We start from the raw sequence: 18,968 nt of genomic DNA, 5'->3' as shown, positions 1-18,968 counted from the left end.
TGAGTTTAATTAACAAGATCAAATTGTTCAGATGGCTCTTACCCTAGCTTGTGGAGATATGAGAACGATGATCATGACTTTAAAAATGAGCAAACTGAGCAAAAAAGGATATGATCCTTAACAAAGTGATCTTGCAGATATTTGCATTTTCCCCAAACTCTCCCTTCTTACTCTTTCCCATTTTCTTTACTGCATAAAACCCAACAAATAGAAAAAACACTTTACAACCATGCACAGATAGCAGCGGCAATCAGAAGGCCTAGAACTGGGGCCAAAAAGCTCTCTCACTGGATGGTCTTGGCTGACTCATTCCTTAAGCCTCATTCTCCTTGGTCTTAAAGAAGAGGGTGTGAGCAGTCTGAGTTCAGAAATTTCTTCCAGCTCCAAACTGCTCACTTGGCACATGGAAGGTGCTCAGTAAACACTGAGGGGTGAAGAAGAAAAAGGAGGAAGAATTCATTTGTTTTTCTCTGCATGTATTTCAGTGTGGCTCTGGGGGAAAGTAAGACACTTGTGCCAGAAATGACAAAAGCAGGAAAAGTGAAGGGTCCTAGAACATGCCTGATGTTCTGAGGGCCATCGGGGAGATCCAGAACTGGGCTTCTGAAGGCAAAGCTACGGTGACTGGGACATTTTCCTGTTTTCCATCAATAAAGCATGCGTAACACATAATTAGATAGAGATCTTACACATGTGTCTTCTCCCTCTGTACCACCTCTCTGCCAAAATCCAATGTTTGTGAGAAGAAGGTGGCTAACCAAACAAGCAATGTCCCCTTTTTACCTCCATCTGCAATACCTCTCAGACAAAAACCTTAGACTCAAAACTACAGTCAGAACCAATAAGGAAAAACACACCTATTTCAACTCTGAAAATTATGAGACAAAGGCTCTGTTTTATTTATTTATTTATTTTTGGCTGCATTGGGTCTTCGTTGCTGCGTGCAGGCTTTCTCTAGTTGCAGTGAGTGGGGCCTACTCTTCGTTGCGGTGCACGGGTTTCTTACTGCGGTGGCTTCTCTTGTTGCAGAGCACAGGCTCTAGGCGTGCAGGCTTCAGTAGTTGCAGCACATGGACTCAGTAGTTGTGGCTCATGGGCTTTAGAGTGCAGGCTCAGTAGTTGTGGCGCATGGGCTTAGTTGCTCCGTGGCATGTGGGATCTTCCCGGACCAGGCTCGAACCAGTGTCCCCTGCACTGGCAGGTGGATTCTTAACCACTGCACCATGAGGGAAGTCCCAAGGCTCTTTGTTTTAAACTAACGAGGAGGCATAAAGCAGGTGTCTCCATGTTTGTCTAAAGCTTATTTTTCTTTTTAAGGGAAGTAGAACACACTGCAATAAACACTGCATAATATGCTACTGGTAAAAGGATTAATACGTATGTACTCAGCCCATGCTGAAATAAATGTTTCTCCGCTCCGGAGTACAAATTTACAAAATGTAACACCAAAGAGAAAAATCCAAATGTATAGTACAAAACAATTTATACAAGGATAAATTTGTGTAAATTTTCCTTTCTATTCTAATATGCTACATACCCAGGCAATATAAAAAAATGTTTAATCTCACTTTTAAATGTCAACCAGAAGAATTTTTTTTTCCCTGTCCTAATACAACACTAGAAAAAAATAACTTTTAAGAACAAAAGAAACACAATTTGGCGAGTGTACGTATGTGTCCTCAATGCCATCAAGGGCAGCAGTACCACATGAGTACCACATGAGTACCTGCTTTCTCTTCTGAGTTTTCATTGGTTCTTCCCCATCTTTCCATTCCCTAGAGCAGGATGGGTCCCAGGGTGTTAGCCTCTACTCTCAGGTCTTCTATTCCATTTAATCCTTTCTTCCTTGACAACATAATCAATACCTCTTCCTTTACCTCCTATCTCCTTCCCACAAGAATTTACCTGACCTTTCTAGGGCAGACTACAAACCTTGTACAACCTGCTAGGTATCTCTATCAGATGCTTTGCCATCATTTCCAATTCAACCCACTCTAAACCTGAACTCTGACTCCTCTTGCTGTATTGTCTTCTCCCACATGCTATAAGCACCCAAGTCCTGGATACTTTAGTTCTGCAATGTTTTGATCATTCTTCCCTTCCTCTTCTCCAGTCTCATGGCACCGTGCCAGTGCAGGCCCTCATTACCTCCTTCCTGGCACATTTTATTGAATACCATCCCGAGCCCACCCACTGACCAAACCCAATTTATTTTATGCTCTGCTTTCAGATTAACCTTCTGAAAGGGAGCCTGAACTATGCCATTGCCTTGTTCAAAATAGGCAACAGAGACACTGAATGTATCAAGGTCCAACCCTGGCATCAAGGTCTTCCACAGCTGGATTTGATTTCAACCTCCTTCTTTTTTTTTTTTTTTTTGGCCACACCACATAGCTTGTTGGATCTTAGTTTGCCGACCAGGGATCGAACCTGGGCCCTTGGCAGTGAAGTACAGAGTCCTAACAACTGGACTGCCAGGGAATTTCCTCAACCTCCTTCTGGATGTGTCACCCAGGACTCCCCTTCATGTACCAGTAGTCCATCTCTATGCTATGTCATTCTCTGAATACAGTTGATATTTTCTCCATCTCTCGGCACATCCGTCTACAATCCAATGACCACATGTATGTGGGATGTTAATAAAAAGGTCTTGTGCATTTTTCACTAAGTATATCCATAAGTATTTAATGTTCTTGAAGCTACTGTAATTTATTGGGTTGTTTTAAATTTTTATTTTCTAATTGTTCATGCTAGTGTAAAGAAGTACAATTTGTATTTTCACCTTTTTCTTGCCTCGCTGACACTTGTTAAGGTCTAGAAGTTTACTTAGAGATTTCTTAATTTTTTTCAAATATATGACCTTATTATCTACAAATAAAGATGCGTTTGCTTCCTCCTTCCCAATCTGAATTTCCTTTTTTTTTTTTTACATCTTTATTGGTGAATTTCTTTTATGTTTTTTTTCTTGCCTAATTACACTGGCTAAGAACTCCAGTCAGTGTTGCATAGAGGTAGCTAGAGCAATATCCTCGCCTTATTCCCCATCTTGGATAGAAAGTTAAATACGATGACAGCTGAAGATGTGTAATGGATGCCCTTTACCACTTTAATTAAGATTTCTGTCTACTACTAGCTTGCTGCAAGTTTATATCATAAATAAGTGTTGAACTTTGTCAAATGCTTTTTTCTGCATCTACTGAGATGATCACATGGCTTTTCTTTTTTCTTCTGTATGAATTACGTTTATTTTTTCATAATAACTTTTTAAAGGAGTTTAGGTTTACAGAAAAATTGAGCAGCTAGTGCAAAGAGCTTCCATATACTCCCTCTTCTTGAACACCCCCTCGGCAGTTTCCCATTACTAATAACTTGCATTAGTGTGTTGTATTTGTTATAAATAGATAAACCAATATTGATACATTATTAATAACTAAACTCCATACATTAAGGTTCACTCTTCTGAGCTGTACAGTCCTATGAGTTTTGATAAATGCATAATGTCATAATCCACCCTTAAAGTATCATACAGAATAGTTTCACTGCCCTAAAAATCCTGTAATTCACCTATTTATTCATCTCTCCTCTCCTCTCGCTCCTCCTGGCAACTACTGATTTCCTCTCTGAAGGCATCCAAGTATGCACTGAATTTTAATTTGGATTTAAAGTGGATCTGGCAGGGACTCCTCAGGTGGTCCAGTGGTAAAGAGTCTGCCTTCCAATGCACGGGACGCAGGTTTGAGCCCTGGTCGGGGAACAAAGATCCCACATGCCGCAGGGCAACTAAGCCCGTGTGCTGCAAACTACAGAGCCCACGTGCCCTGGAGCCCACACGCCACAACTAGAGAGAGAAAACCCGCACACCACAACTAGAGAGAAACCCAAGCAGACCACGCGCCATAACGAGAAAGTTCCTGCATGCCTCAACAAAGATCCCGTGTGCCAAAACTAAGACTCGACACAGCCAAAAAAGATAAAATAAAATAAAAAATAAAGTGGACCTGGCATATTGTAAGTGCTGAATTAAAGATAGCTATTATTAATTGTAACAATGAAAAGAGCATTCTAAGAGTACAGTTCCAGGGATGGATATAAAGAATGTGAGATTTTTTTCCTTCATAACAGTTGGGTAGGAATAGTGATAACTCAACCAAATTTTCAAAATGACAGCCCCTCCTTTCTCCTAATCAGCACTTCTACCTTAGAATATTTTTTAGTAAAATGTACAAAATCCTTACACATAATAGAAACAGTAAATATTGCAGTTAGGTGATGATTATTTACCATCATCATATAATTAGACATAATTTCAACAACTGCCCACACAGAGAATAATGAAAAGATATTCCTTAGGAAAACACATATTAATGACAAGAGAATCCAAGTTGGTGGAGAGATTTGTAAGGTCCAGTGGGCACTTTCCCTTTGGGGTCAGGCCTGAGAAAAGCATCAGGATCATGACCACAGTTTGCTTATCCATTCCCTTACTGAAGGGAATCTTGGATGCTTCCAGTTTTTGGCAATTTTGAATGAAGCTGCTGTAAACACTCATGTGCAGGTTTCTGTATAGACAGAAATTTTCAACTCATTTGAGTAAATACCTAGAAGTATGATTGCTTGGTTGTATGATAAGAATATGTTCAGCATTACAGGAAACTTCCATGTTGTCCTTCTACACTTTCTACACCACTTTCCATTCTCACCAGCAACAGAGAGTTCCACATCCTCACAAGCTTTGGTCTTGACAGATTTTTGGATTTTAGCCATTCTAATAGGTGTGTAGTGGTATCTCAGTGTTGTTTTAATGTGTAATTTCCTTATGACATATGATGTTGAGCATTTTTTCATGTGTGTATTTGCCATTTGTGTATCTTCTTTGATGAAGGGTCTTTTCTGGTCTTTTGCCCATTTTCTTCCATTGGGTAGTTCACTTTCTTACTGTTGAGTTTTAAGAGTTCTTTGTATATTTTGGATAATTGTCCTTTATCAGATTAGTTTTACAAATATTTTCTCCTAGTCTGTAGCTTTCTTTTTATTCTCTAAACAGTGTCTTTGCAGAGCCGAAGTTTTTACTTTTAATGAAGTCCCATTAATCAATTTTATTTTTATGGATAGGCTTTCGATGTTGTATCTAAAAACTGATCACCAACCCCACGTTTTCCAAGATTTCCCTTATGTTATTTTCTAGAAGTTCTATGGTTTTGCATTTTATATTTAGATCTATGATCCATTTTGAGTTAATTTTTGTGAAGGGTATAAGGTCTAAGTCCATTTCTGTGCATGTGGATGTCCAGTTGTTCCAGCACCATTTGTCTCCTCTGTACTTCATTCTGATATTTTCTGCTAACCTATCTTCTAATTATTTAACTCTCTCTTCAGCTGGACCTATTCTGCTGCTAAACCCTAAGTTCTTAATTTTGGTTTGGAGTTTGTCAGGGTAAGAATTTCTGTTGGGTAATTTTCCAAATTTGTTTTGTCATTTTATATAATTTCCAGTCCTCTCTAACATTTTAAAATCTTGTCTTTTATCTCTTTGAATATAATAAGCATAGTTATTTTAAAGTTCATGCCTAACAATTTGAATATCTGAAGTATCTGTGATTCTACTTCTTTATTATTTCTGTTAGTTCTTTTTTTTTTAACATCTTTATTGGAGTATAATTGCTTTCCAATGTTGTGTTAGTTTCTGCTGTACAACAAAGTGAATCAGCTGTATGCACACATATATCCCCATATTCCCTCCCTCTTAAGCCTCCCTCCCACCTTCCCTATCCCACCTCTCTAGGTCATCACAAAGCATCAAGCTGATCTCCCTGTGCTATGCAGCAGCTTCCCACGAGCTATCTATTTTACATTTGGTAGTGTATATACGACAGTGCTACTCTCTCACTGAGTCCCAGCTTTCCTTTCCCCTCCATGTCCTCAAGTCCATTCTCTACGTCTGCGTCTTTATTTCTGCCCTGGCACTAGGTCCATCAGTACCATTTTTTCAGATTCCATATATATACATTAGCAAAGTTCTTGTTCACATTGCCTTATCTTGCAATGCACCTCTATCTTTGATTGGATGCTGCACATTATATTATTTAAATGCCTTGTAGAATCATTAGAGACAGGATTACATTTGCTTTCCTGCCAGGTGAGATGGGGACCTGCATTCTAGGATCACTTTGGTCCATTTTTAGTGCTCAAGACTTCCTGGATCACACAAAGAAACTTGCAATCACACAGCAATCCATGTGAGGACTGGTTTACTTCTGTTTCACCCTTACACCCCACCCAAGGCTGGGTTGCAAACCATGCTGCCAACCAAAACCATAAGAAGTTTGCCAAGGATTCCACCTCTGGAAGACCCTGAATTCCAACACTTTTTCCCTTAGGTCCCCTAGACCATACAAGACTGTCAGAAACACAGCTCTGCCTTTAAGCTACTTTTGTCTGAATGGCAAACACCCAAATACCAGATTCACCTCTCTACATTTCCACCTCCTCTTAGGTCTTGGTCTGGTAATTGTCCATTAACTTGGTATTTTTCCAGTGTCTACAAGTATAGGTTTTTAATATTTTGTCCAGTCTTAGCTGCCAGTTCTGCAGAAGTCAGAACAGGACTCTTCATCCTATGAGTTCCACAAATATTTTCCTCTTGTGGCCTTTAACACAACTGATTTTATAATGTGCATATGTTCCTTACCCCAACCGTTTTAGAATGCTAGGATCAGGTCTGATTCATGCAGCACTTGGCCCCTACCCAGAATATTTGTTAAATCGAAACAACCTGTCTTCTTTGATGCTTTTGCTAATTATTCATGTTCAAAATCTCATTGTTTTAAATCAATAAAATTTCATGCTTATATAATCATCATTAAAAATATCTTTCCATTTCCCATTTGCTTTCAATATTTACAGTTTCTGCAAGAAAAGGCCTTATCTATTTTAGTGTCTTTTTTAAAAATCTGACTCTATTATGTCATTTATTTTATTTCAAGATGATCTTTACACTTTCCAGATGTGTCTTATGGCATGCACATACATATTTAAACGTGGTGATTTAACATTCATTTTATTTTGATAATTTCATGACACTTCTTAGGAACTATCAGTAGGATACCTAGTGAAACCACCATACTATAGATACTGGATAGAAAATAACCAGAACATTTTCTGTGTATAAAGCAATTAGCGATTTTTTAGAAAATGTGTTTTTGTGCCTCTTTTTCATTTCACTGTTTCTCCTTCATTAAGTAACCATATGTGGAAGGATTTCATTGCCTTTTTCTGTAGGGAAAGAATGAAATATATCAAAAGGTTGACTGTCTGTTCTAAAACCTCTAGGAACCAACAGCAAGGGAAGGAAGAGCTACTTAAGGGGAGCTCCCATCTTTCTGAGTAGCAGAGACATTTTTGGTTGCAAATTTTAGGGATATATCCACATCAATAATTGCTCAGGGAGAACCTTCCAATCCCCCAGATTTGGCCAGGATGCCAGTGCTGATACTTCTAAACATCATATATTTCCTCTTTCTTAAAAGATTTCGTATTATTTGTTCAATGTATGCCTTCCTTCTTGGAGCTGGACCTCTTAGCACCAAGGACCATTCCTATACTGCCTTCAATAAACATAAAGGCTAACATTTAGCAATTTCGTGGCTGTCAATACTTCAAAAGCTAAGTTAGATTTTCCTTCATAATCCCAGAAGTAAGTAAACCTAATCTATTCTGGATTTCTTCCCCTCATCCAACATGCCTTAGATTCTGACCAGATAATGTGTGTGGGTGTAGCCTGACTTGATCCCATCTCAAAAAACAAATCTATAACCAGCATCATTGGTCAGGGGCTTGTTGCATTTTTCCTTCCTTTTGGCACCAAGTGTCCCTTGGATACCCAATAAAATACTCACCAGTAATAAAATCAGCCTTCAGTTATTTAGGAGTTGGTCATTCAGATGCCCTGCTTCTCATTTTCTTCTTTTCCTACCTACTCTCTAACTTTTGGGCTTCTCACTGGCACACATGCCATCAAAGGCTGGCCATAACAAGGGGGCTAGCTCTAATGAGTAGACTTTGTGATTGGCTAGAAACTCCAAAAAAAGCACATAAAGTTGGTAGACGGTTGAAACCCTAAAAGTTTGGAGAATTTTTCTGATGATATCAATTATTCTTAGTAGGACCCAGAAAAGATAGTTTGTGCAGTCAATAACCATAGTTACTAACCTATCATTATGTTACCGTTTTTGTTTTTCCATTTTCTAGGTGGTGATATTATCTAGTTCTCCGCTTACCCAATCTGTGAATTGGGACATTTTATTTCATCTCTCTGAGCCTCATTTCATCATCAATAAAACAGAAACAGTAATCAAACAGGTTTGTTCTGACCCAAGCATTAATTCCCAGAATGAAATAATGTATGAAAGTGCTTTGTAAATGTAGAGGACCATTCGCATTTTATATTATTACCAACATTAATCGTTTGCTCACGGTTTAAGTTTTACATTAGAATGCCAATTTGTCTTCTCAAAAGCAGAGGTGTTTCACACGGGTTATTGTGATGGATACAATTCAGGATTTTGGCGCACCTGGCCAGCATGCATGCCAAACTCCGTATCAGTGCTTACCTTGGGAGGTTTCCTGAATGATGGAAACAAAACATTCAGCAGCAGAAGTAGAGCGGGTTGTCAACACAGCAGCCACACGTCAGAAGGAAGCAATGAAAGAGAAAAAAAACAAGGGAAACTCAGCATCTTGATTACGTGATCTGAAAGATATTCCACTTCACAAAGATCCGGAGCCATATTCACTTCACTGCCTGAGGTGATAAACTTTTATATTTGTTCAAAAATATAGTGTGGGCCTCAGTTTCCTTCCTGGTTTAATAGAATGTATCCAGTCATTAAGAGGTATTTTTAATGATTCTTAAAAAGCCAACAAAAAGAGCTTCATAATAAAGAAAGATGCTGCAATCATACTGCATGCAAATACTTTAAAATCGATTTTCACATTTAAATTTCTGTTAAATTCGCCTTAATATATATGTATATTTCCTTTGAAAAATAATAAATATGGGATTTTTTCCCAATTAAAAACCATGGTTTAGATGACAATTTTCACATATTTCAACCCTGAATAAAAATTTAAAAGCAAGTTACATCCTTCCTTATCACCAACAACACACGCATCCTTTATCATTCTTCTTTTTTTTTTTTTTTTTTGTGGTACGCGGGCCTCTCACTGCTGTGGTCTCTCCCGTTGCGGAGCACAGGCTCCGGACGCGCAGGCCCAGCGGCCATGGCTCACGGGCCCAGCCGCTCTGCGGCATGTGGGATCCTCCCGGACCGGGGCACGAACCCATGTCCCCTGCAGTGGCAGGCGGACTGTCAACCACTGCGCCACCAGGGAAGCCCTATCATTCATTTTTTGCATTCAAAAATGACTGAAACTGCATCCAGGAAAAACTCGGAAAAGGAAATGGTTTTCAAAGTAACAAACCGTTAGGCTTACTTGCTTTGTAAATGTTTTGATCATATACAAAATTGAGCTGAACTATGATTTTTATGGTGTGTAATCCTATCACAGGGTCTTGGCCTTCTTGATGTGGTTTATTCTTAATCAACCTCCAGTATCATCAATTCAGAAACTGCAAAATTATTGTTGAATAGAAATGGGGGAATTTTTCCAGTGGCTTTAATCCTTCTTCACAGGGAACAGAATCATGAGAATAAGAAATGGATTTTCCAGGGCAGAGGGCATGGAAACCAAAAGGTACAGGCAAAAACAGCATGGTGCTCTTTCTCCATCATTGTGTCTAACACTCCCCACAGAACTTTGAGGGCCCCACACAAAACCCAGAGCTCAGAATCAACGAAAGAAACTCCATGGATTCCACAATCAGGTAGGTAACTCTAACCTTTAAATCTAGGGAAAGAAAATCATGACATTTCTTATAATGATGAAGATAAAAAATTATCTTCTTGAAATTCCATAAATTAGCTAAAAAGTAAATGAGTCCTTATGTTGTGACCCCAGGAAGGCACAACAGGAATGTGATTTTTGTCTTCAGGTTTTAGAGAGAAACTTCCTAGAAAAACTGGTATCTCTGGCTGCTATTAAGTAAGTCTCAACATTCTGTGCATCTGTCCTTTAAAACAAGATAAACATTTATAGATGTTGTTATAAAATTGTACGAGTGTTTTTAATTCTAAGAAAGCCATGGGTCTTTGCTCTGTGCATAAAACTTGAGGTTTCTGCCAAGAAAATGTCCTTAAGTGGAACAACTGCTCTAGAAGGCATCTGTTCTGAGCAGGTAGAACGATGATGAAAACCTCACGCCTTCTCTCATTTTGCTTGCTTGATTTTTTAAAAGCCATTTAAATCATGGCTTTATTTAACAGGGTAAAGAAAAGCCACTTGACTTGGCTTGCGATAAGGCAACCATATGAAACAGCATGGGCCAAATTAATAAAATATATGCTTCGCATTTAGGCTGCAATGAACCAAGTAATCTAACGGGGGTACATGCTAGCAGAAATCCCAGGGATTTCTCCAGGGTTCTCATGTGCTTCAGGACTGTACAATAACCGTTACCAGCGGCACAGAACAAGTGCTGGTTTGTAGCCAGTAGTAAACTGACCTCCTTCGCTGTCCAATATTAGAGCTATCCTTTCCTTATTGACATTTCAATACAGTTTTCTTTATTCCTATCAGGAAACCAGTCCTATTTCAACATTTTAAGTACTTTGTAAGTGTATCCCTCTTTCTTAGAAAGACAGCACATAATATGGGAATGCCAATGTAATTCTGCTACCTTCTTTTGTGTTTCTAAGGATGGTTTGTTAAGAATAAAGGGAGACTGGGATCCATGGGAAAAAGGCGAGCCACTAAGTGAAACTGCCACTACCCAAATTACTCATCGTTTAGTTGAGAACAAGGATCCTGGCTACAGAAGGAAAAGTAGGTCATTTAGATGATTACAACTGTACTTCATTAATTGGTAAACAAACATTTCTTGAGGTTTGAATTAGGTGATAAGCAACTAAGTTATCCTAATTCAGAACCATAGTTTACTGCCCCAATCCCCAGAGGCTATATATCATTTTGGGGGGCCTGTGAAGAAAAATTTTTCCAACATGAGTAATACTGATACTACAACCAAATATGGCATGCTATCCTTTGGGAAAAAACAACTAATGTGATATTGCAATGTAAAGATAAAAATTCTCACACATGTATCTATGAAAGAAAAGAAATAATATAAAAATCCATCAGAAACATAATCAATATTAAATACATTTTTTTTAAGTTACAGCCTTTGTTGATTATATCAATAAAGTCTTATCAACAAAGAGTTCCATCTAACTCTGTTAGGTCCAGCCTATTGCTGATACCTGCGTGGCTCACTTAGAGAAGGAGGCGATATTCCTGGCTAACAAACATCCAACGAACTACAAAGAACATCCCTTTGCAAAACACCAAAGGTTCCTTCCTCTCCCAGGACAAGCAAGTTGATGGATCTCTTCAAGGTCACCCACACTGTGTGCATTTCTCACACAACTCATGTAATTTCCATGCCTTTCACCCCCTTCTGCCCACTAGAATTTTCTCCTCTCCAACATCCAGCTCAAGGCTCCACTCTCTCAATTCCCATCAATTGTTTGAGAGCTCCTTGGCCTTCACTACCTCTGATACCCCAGGATTCCTATGGTCAGCAAAACAGCTTAACACTCACGAGCACACATAAAGTCCTGCAGCCTTCAGTGATTCTGTCTGAATTGGAATCTCGTGTATCCTTAAGGCCTAAACCCCTTGAAAGCAGAGGCTATGCCACATGCTACTTGCATGATCTCAGTCCCCAAAGCCACATATTTATGTAGAATTGAAATCATTATAAGAACTCAGAAGTAATTTTTTACATTAATGGGTTAAACATAATCTAGATTTGAGGATTTTCTTCCACCACCACCTCAATCCCACAATTACAAAATTTGGGGGCAAGATTTTTTTTTTTTTTGGCCATGCCACGTGGCTTGTAGGATCTTAGTTCCCCAACCAGGGATCAAACCTGGGAATTCCCACGGGGGCAAGATTGCTTGCATTTAATAGCAGAGAAGATGTCAAGGATTGTCAGAAAATGTAGACTGTTTCCAAGGTCTTGTTTTAAAATAATTATTTCTCTAGATCAGCATTCATACAGAGAAGTTCAAAGGGATGCCAACGAGGGTCAAGCCCCCAAAACCTTCGTAGGTCAACTAGGTTCAGAAATGCAGGTTCAGTCTGATGAGAGGAGAGGAGGCACACACACACGGAAATGGGGCTGTAAAGATAAGCTGGATCTATATTGGGCCAGGTCTTGAAATGAACCGTCAGTACTTAATTTAGTAGATAGCACAAACCTGAAAAGCTTAACAAGAGAGTGAAATAAATAAGGCAGTATAAATAGCATATTACAATGACAGCAATCCTATATAGCTGTCGTTCTTTCCTCACACCTCACACTGAAAGATTTCTGGGACAAGGAGCCTTTTGGCCATTATTTACAGCCTACTGACTACAGTGAGCTACTTACAAGTTAGATGGCCAAAGACCCTGATGTCCGCAAGCCCTAACCCCAGTCAGTGCTTCAAGAGACATGAATGATCAGTGACTTCCTCTGAAACAGAAAGTTCTCTTCCATGTGCTAATGATGTCATTGATTGATGGTTGGAAACTGCCACAACCTATATCAGAAAGATATAGAGCTAAATGACATTTGACTCCTGGAGATTACTCTAAGGACATATACTTTACAAAGCCCTTGATTTTCACTTCCCACTTGGAGAGCTAAACATTGGGGCACAACAGAGTCCAAGTAATCCTGTTAACCAGCAAGCGTTTAATGAGTACCAATTCCTACACTGCACATCATAGGTGCTCTGAGGGATATTAGAGGAATGAGGCATGATCTCTGACCTCAAGAAGCTTAACACCTTGTAACAGAGACAGATACATACGTGAATAACTAACATCAAGGGGACTGTGATGAGTGTCAAAGCACAGGTAGAAACAAAGAGCTATATTCCGTCAACAAATATTTAAACACATACTGTGTGCTACTTTGTTGAGGTACAAAAATAAATTAGACATGCTGCCTTTCAGACAACAATAAATGGAACTTATACACGTTCTGTGATGTGCAGAGCCGCCCCAAAGAGGGAAATATGAACTGGGAAAGAAGAGAAGTTTCTCAGAGAGGGAAATCTAGAAGGCTGAATAGAGGCACCCAGCTGACAGGGTGAAGAAATGGCAACCCAACAGGGAGAACCGTGTGTGCAAAAAGCATCGGAGTACACAGCTCGCTTGAGGACCAGAGCATCATAGGACTGTTCTGTCACCCAGCTCAGTAGTTTGTCCACAGAGACAGGGGGACACAGGATGATACAGGGTTGGGATTTGGTTGGATAGGTGGGTATAAAGGTTCATCTTCAATGATAGTTGATTAACTTTAGTTTGAAGATACGTTTATATACTTGTATACCAACAAATGAACATATTCATATATTTAAAACATATAACAAGCACTTCTATGAGTTATAAAAAGCAGATGGGATTACGTATTTTGAAGAGCCTCTGAAACCAACCACAAGAAGAATGCAAATGCCAAAAGCATTAAATTCCATGACGAAGCCTGGTTTTAAAACCTTTAAAAAGAGGTATTAGAGTCAGCAGGTTATAAAGCTTATATGAAGCTACAGCAAAATTTTCTGAACACTGATGAAGCTGATTCATTTTTTTCAACTTTTTATTTTATATTGGAGTATAGCCGATTAACAATGTTATGATTTTTCAGGTGCACAGCAAAGCGACTCAGCCATACATATACATGTATCCATTCTCCCCCAGACTCCCCTCCCATCCAGGCTGCCCCATAACACTTAGCAGAGTTCCCTGGGCTATACAGTAGGTCTTCGTTGGTTATCCTTTTTAAATAGGAAGCTGATTCATTTAAGGGGAAATGTTACCAACCAGAGCAGACTTTTAACACCAATATATCTGGTTTGCTTGGAAGAGTATGTCCTCTGGAATCTACTGGGTTTAAGGTATGTTTAATATTGTTTTCCTCCTAACCTCCTATTTTCTAGAAGACTTTGATTTTTCTACCTATGAATTTTTCTGACGGTGGTGCTTTCCAAGAACTCAAATCCCTGTGGTTGGACGGAGGCTGAGACGGTCCAAGGGGAAGATCCAATAGAGCACAGGCTGGATCGAGAAGGAAGTCAAGTCAGGAGGAGGATGACAGACTGGGGGAAAGCAAGAAACTCGTGGTCTGGATAAAGTGAAAGAGCAAAGATGGTGTAGTGGCAGCAAGAGAAGATGTTGCAGTCAATGACTGAGGTGTAATATTTCAGAACGGTAGACTCTAAGCTGGTCATAGCAGTGTGTCTGTGAAATGGAATGGATGATCATCACTTTAATTAATAACTAACACTTATGGAGCTCTAACTATATTTTTCTGTTAGTTCCACCTGATTTTACTCATTTAACATATTTGATAACCCTATTAAGTTCCCTTTATTATTTTTTTTCAGATGAAAAATACTGGGTGTAAGGTACAGAGATGGCATGATTTACTCAAAGCCACACAGTTAAATTGGCAGCAGCGCTGATTCAAGCCCAGGTTGTCTCTGGCTGTAGAGCCCCCTCCCCTCCCTCCCCCCACTCATAACAGCTACAGTACATTGCCTCTTTTGAGTCTAGAAGATTTTAGTGAAAGCTCTTTGAGCCTAGGCTAGGGTCCTGGATAGCAACCTGTGTGAATGTTCAATGATGTGGTTCATGTGTCCACATGGGTCATCCACGTGGTTAATGGCATCACTTAGCTCTGTGTTGAGGTCCTTCAGGAATGTGTAGGAGAATCTCAAAGGAGGAATGGCTCTTACATGCAAGAGAGGAATGGCTGTTCCATGGCAGTGTACAGTCAGAAGAAGGTGGCAAACTACCACCTTCCCTGGGGGAGCAGAAAATTGAGCACCCCTGGAGAGGGCTATGAATAAAGCCACAAAAATGTGTATGTAGATGTGCTGGGAGCAAACGTCAGGCAGAGGAGAGCAGAAACAAAGTTGGAGAGTACAGGGTATGCTCAGGGAGCAGCAGGTACACAGAGGGGACTGAGAACAATCAAGTAGAAATAATAGACAGCAACCAAAGTACAGAGGGCACTGCGTGCCACTCAGACTTTGACTTCTCCCAGAAGCAATTGTTATGGATGGTTTGTGCAATGAGTGTAACATGGCCAGATGTGTTTTAAGAGCGTGTGATCGAGGCCACACCATCTACAGAGTCAGCAGTGAGATGTACTGGTGACCCTCTACTTGGCAACGACCGCAGCCTGTGTGGTGTGTAAGTTGGCACAGAGGCAAAGGCAAGAGAAAAAGTAGGATGGAAAGGAGAGAGCAAACAGATGATTTGAAGGAAGATTCTGTAAAATGTGTTGACTGACGTGCCCCACCACCTGACCTCCCCTCTACATCTGCAAGGATGGAACCACCGCTGCGTGGTGTGGAATGACTTCTTATGGTGCTTCCGTTGCAGACCTTGGAGCCGCCCTGATGAGATGAATAAAGGAACAAATGGCTTCAATTATCTTCATATTTTATATGTTGTTGAGTTTAAAAATTCCAAATACATGTGCAATTAAAAAACCCAATCATCCCAATATTCCTTCAGTGTGAACTGTTTCTTTTAAAAATTTACCACTCCATTTAACTTGCTCTCATTTTCAATAAAACTCAAAAAGAAAAACGGAACTAAATTGATACCGGAGTGGAAAGACTTGTGGCTTAATTTTGGCAGGGCGGGGTGTATATTTTGGACTACATCTTTCTACCATAACTACATTTGGCTGGAATTTCTGCAAGAAGTAAGACAGGATAGTGGTGATGATTTAAGGATTTGGAGCCAAACAACTCTAGCTCCGCCATCAGCTAGCTATGTTGACTTGGGGCACATTTATGTAACCCCTCTGAGCCTCAGACTCTGTGTTTATAAAATGGGGAAAGAAGGGGAGTTCCCTGGTTGCCTAGTGGTTAGGGTTTGCTTTCACTGTGGAGGTCCGGGTTCGACTCCTGGTTGGGGAACCATCCTGCATGCCATGCAGCGTGGCCAAAATACAAAAAATAAATAAATATAAATTAAAAAAATAAAATGAGGCTAGAAAAGCACCCCTTCAGGACCACATTCAGTGGCCAGGATAATGCTACACACCACTGGCGCATAGTTACTATTCAATAAATGTTACATGCTATTGTTGGTGCTACAACAAACAGCCCTCCCGGATAACGAATGCAAAATGTTAACATAGCTCCAACTAATTTTATCTAGGAAAAAGTTACTGGGAGCTGAAGAACAAGAGCACTTTCTTTTGGCAACAGAGAAAACTTATGTTCATAAAAATGAAGAGAAACATGATGTTTAAAATATGCTCTTCAAACAAGGACAGCTGAATGTCGACCATTGTTGGAACGTCGCCAACGGATATATGGATGGTGTTATACTCTTTAAAAAAAGTTCAAGGGGCTTCCCTGGTGACGCAGTGGTTGAGAATCTGCCTGCCAATGCAGGGGACACGGGTTCAAGCCCTGGTCTGGGAAGATCCCACATGCCGCAGAGCAACTGGGCCCATGAGCCACAACTACTGTGCCTGCGCGTCTGGAGCCTGTGCTCGGCAACAAGAGAGGCCGCGACAGTGAGAGGCCCGCGCACCGCGATGAAGAGTGGCCCCCATTCGCCGCCAACTAGAGAAAGCCACCCCACAGAAACGAAGACCCAACACAGCCAATAATAAATAAATAAATAAATAAATTTATTTTTTAAAAAAAGTTCAAGATGTTCAAAATGTTTTGATGTTCAGAAATGAGTTTTAGAGGAAAAAAGAATACACCAGCATAAAAGTGAGTACAAAATATTCTGAGTCTCTAGTGTCCTTGCTGGGAAGACAGGAATGACTGAAGGGGTCAGCAGCAATGAGGACCACCTGGGAGCAACAGAGCGGCAGCCCAGGACCGGGAGGAGACCCCAGTCCCAGAAAGGTGCCTTGCATTCTATTTCCTTCAGGGATGGCATACCTTAAAGGGATGTATAATAGTAAACTCGTGAGGGAAAAAACGCTCACTATGTTGTCAATGACACAGTGATTTCTGGCTATGACAGCACTTCTAAAACAGGGTTTTTTTTCCCTTAAGGGAAAAAAAAAAAGGTTTTTAAGAAAACACGTATGATAAAGGAAGGAAAAGAATAGAGAGAAAAAACAAACCTTGGAAATAATTAGATAAACATATATGAAGTTGAACACCCTTATAAGAATAAAGTAGGATATTAATTTTTTTTTTAGCAAAGAGCCAAGAGCAGGTGCATAATGGCCAACACTTCAGCATACATCATCGGGCTGATCTCACTTGACATCTGGCCCCATGCACTGCTACACCCACGACAGCTGACAAAGTGACCACAGGGATAATGATTTAATTTTAAAGGTAGCCTTTATTTTAAAATGACCTAGTATTTTTAAATTTGTCATTTATTTTCCCAGTCTGAAGCTGAAGAATCTAGAAGTACTATTTCAGGACTTAGAAAGCTGGCATTAAAAAAGGTCAGGGCAGGAATAAAGACACAGATGTAGAAAATGGACTTGAGGACACGGGGAGGGGGAAGGGGAAGCTGGGACGAAGTGAGAGAGTAGCACTGATATATACACACTACTAAATGTAAGACAGACAGCTAGTGAGAAGCAGCCGCATAGCACAGGGAGATAAGCTTGGTGCTTTGTGACCTCCTAGAGGGGTGGGATAGCGAGGGTGGGAGGGAGACGCAAGAAGGAGGGGATATGGGGATATATATATATATATGCATACAGCTGATTCACTTTGTTATACAGCAGAAACTAACACAACATTGTAAAGTGATTATACTCCAATAAAGATGTTAAAAAAAAAAAAAAAGGTCAGGGGTCAGCATTAGAAACAGAACCCAAAGGAGCAAACAGTTTTGGGCCCTTTCCCAAAATAACACCTTGAATTTTCAGCTGAGTACCAAAGCACAGAACTGCATTACCCAAGTAAGATATGCCCTATAGGCCACGAAGAACATTTACAGTTTGAAAGCTTCACTATTGTAGTCCACTGAAATGAACAGCGAGACAAGGTGATTTAAAAAAAAAAAAAAAAAAGTGTTGTTTTGTTAGTCTTTGTCAAAAACATTTTCTGCTATCATCAAAAAGAACACAATTAAAAAATGCTGGCAAAGGTGTGGAGAAAAGGGAACCCTCCAACACTGTTGGTGGGACTGGTGCAGTCACTGTGGAAAACAGTATGGAGGTTTCGCAAAAAACTAAAAATAGTACTACCTTATAACCCAGCAATGCCACTCCTGGGTATATGTCTGGAAAAAAAAAACAAAAACACTAATTCGGAAGGATTCATGCACCCCAATGCTTATGGCATTATTTACAATTGCCAAGATAAGGAAGCAACCTAAGTGACCATCAACAGACAAATCGATAAAGAAGATGTGGTGCTATATATACAATGAACTGCTACTCAGCCATGAAAAAGAATGAAATGTTGCCATTTGCAACAACATGGATGGACTTGGAGGGTATTATGCTGAGTGAAGTTAAGTCAGACAGAGAAAGACAAATACTGTATGATATCACTTATATGTGGAATCTAAAAAATAAACATACTAGTGAATATAACTAAAAATAAACAGAGTCACAGATATAGAGAACAAATGAGTGGTTACCAGTGGGGAGAGGGAAAGCGAGGAAGGGCAAGAGAGGGGTAGGGATTAAGAGGTACAAACTAATATGTATAAAATAAATAAGCTACAAGGATATATTTTACAACACAGGGAATATAGCCAATATTTTATAACAACTATAAATGAAATACAACCTCTAAAAATTGTGAATCACTATGTTGTACACCTGAAATTTATATAATATTATA

General features: G+C 39.7%; 1 protein-coding gene across 4 annotated transcripts in view; it reads right to left on the bottom strand.

Moving 5' to 3' along the window:
- The window catches only part of KIF13A (kinesin family member 13A), a gene marked incomplete at its 5' end in the record, with an annotated part of 214,779 nt that overhangs the window by 115,878 nt on the left and 79,933 nt on the right, over window positions 1-18,968 (bottom strand). For all 4 annotated transcript variants that reach the window (XM_082848810.1, XM_082848812.1, XM_082848809.1 and 1 more), the window contains one exon: window positions 8,610-8,622. In XM_082848810.1, coding sequence (XP_082704936.1) covers window positions 8,610-8,622 — 13 coding nt within the window. The remainder of the gene's footprint in view (window positions 1-8,609; window positions 8,623-18,968) is intronic.

The sequence above is a fragment of the Leucopleurus acutus genome (genome assembly GCF_964270905.1).
Source record: "Leucopleurus acutus genome assembly, chromosome: 10".
Classification (NCBI taxonomy): domain Eukaryota; kingdom Metazoa; phylum Chordata; class Mammalia; order Artiodactyla; family Delphinidae; genus Leucopleurus; species Leucopleurus acutus.
Note: the sequence above shows the minus strand (reverse complement) of the source record. Positions and strands in the feature narration are given on the sequence as shown.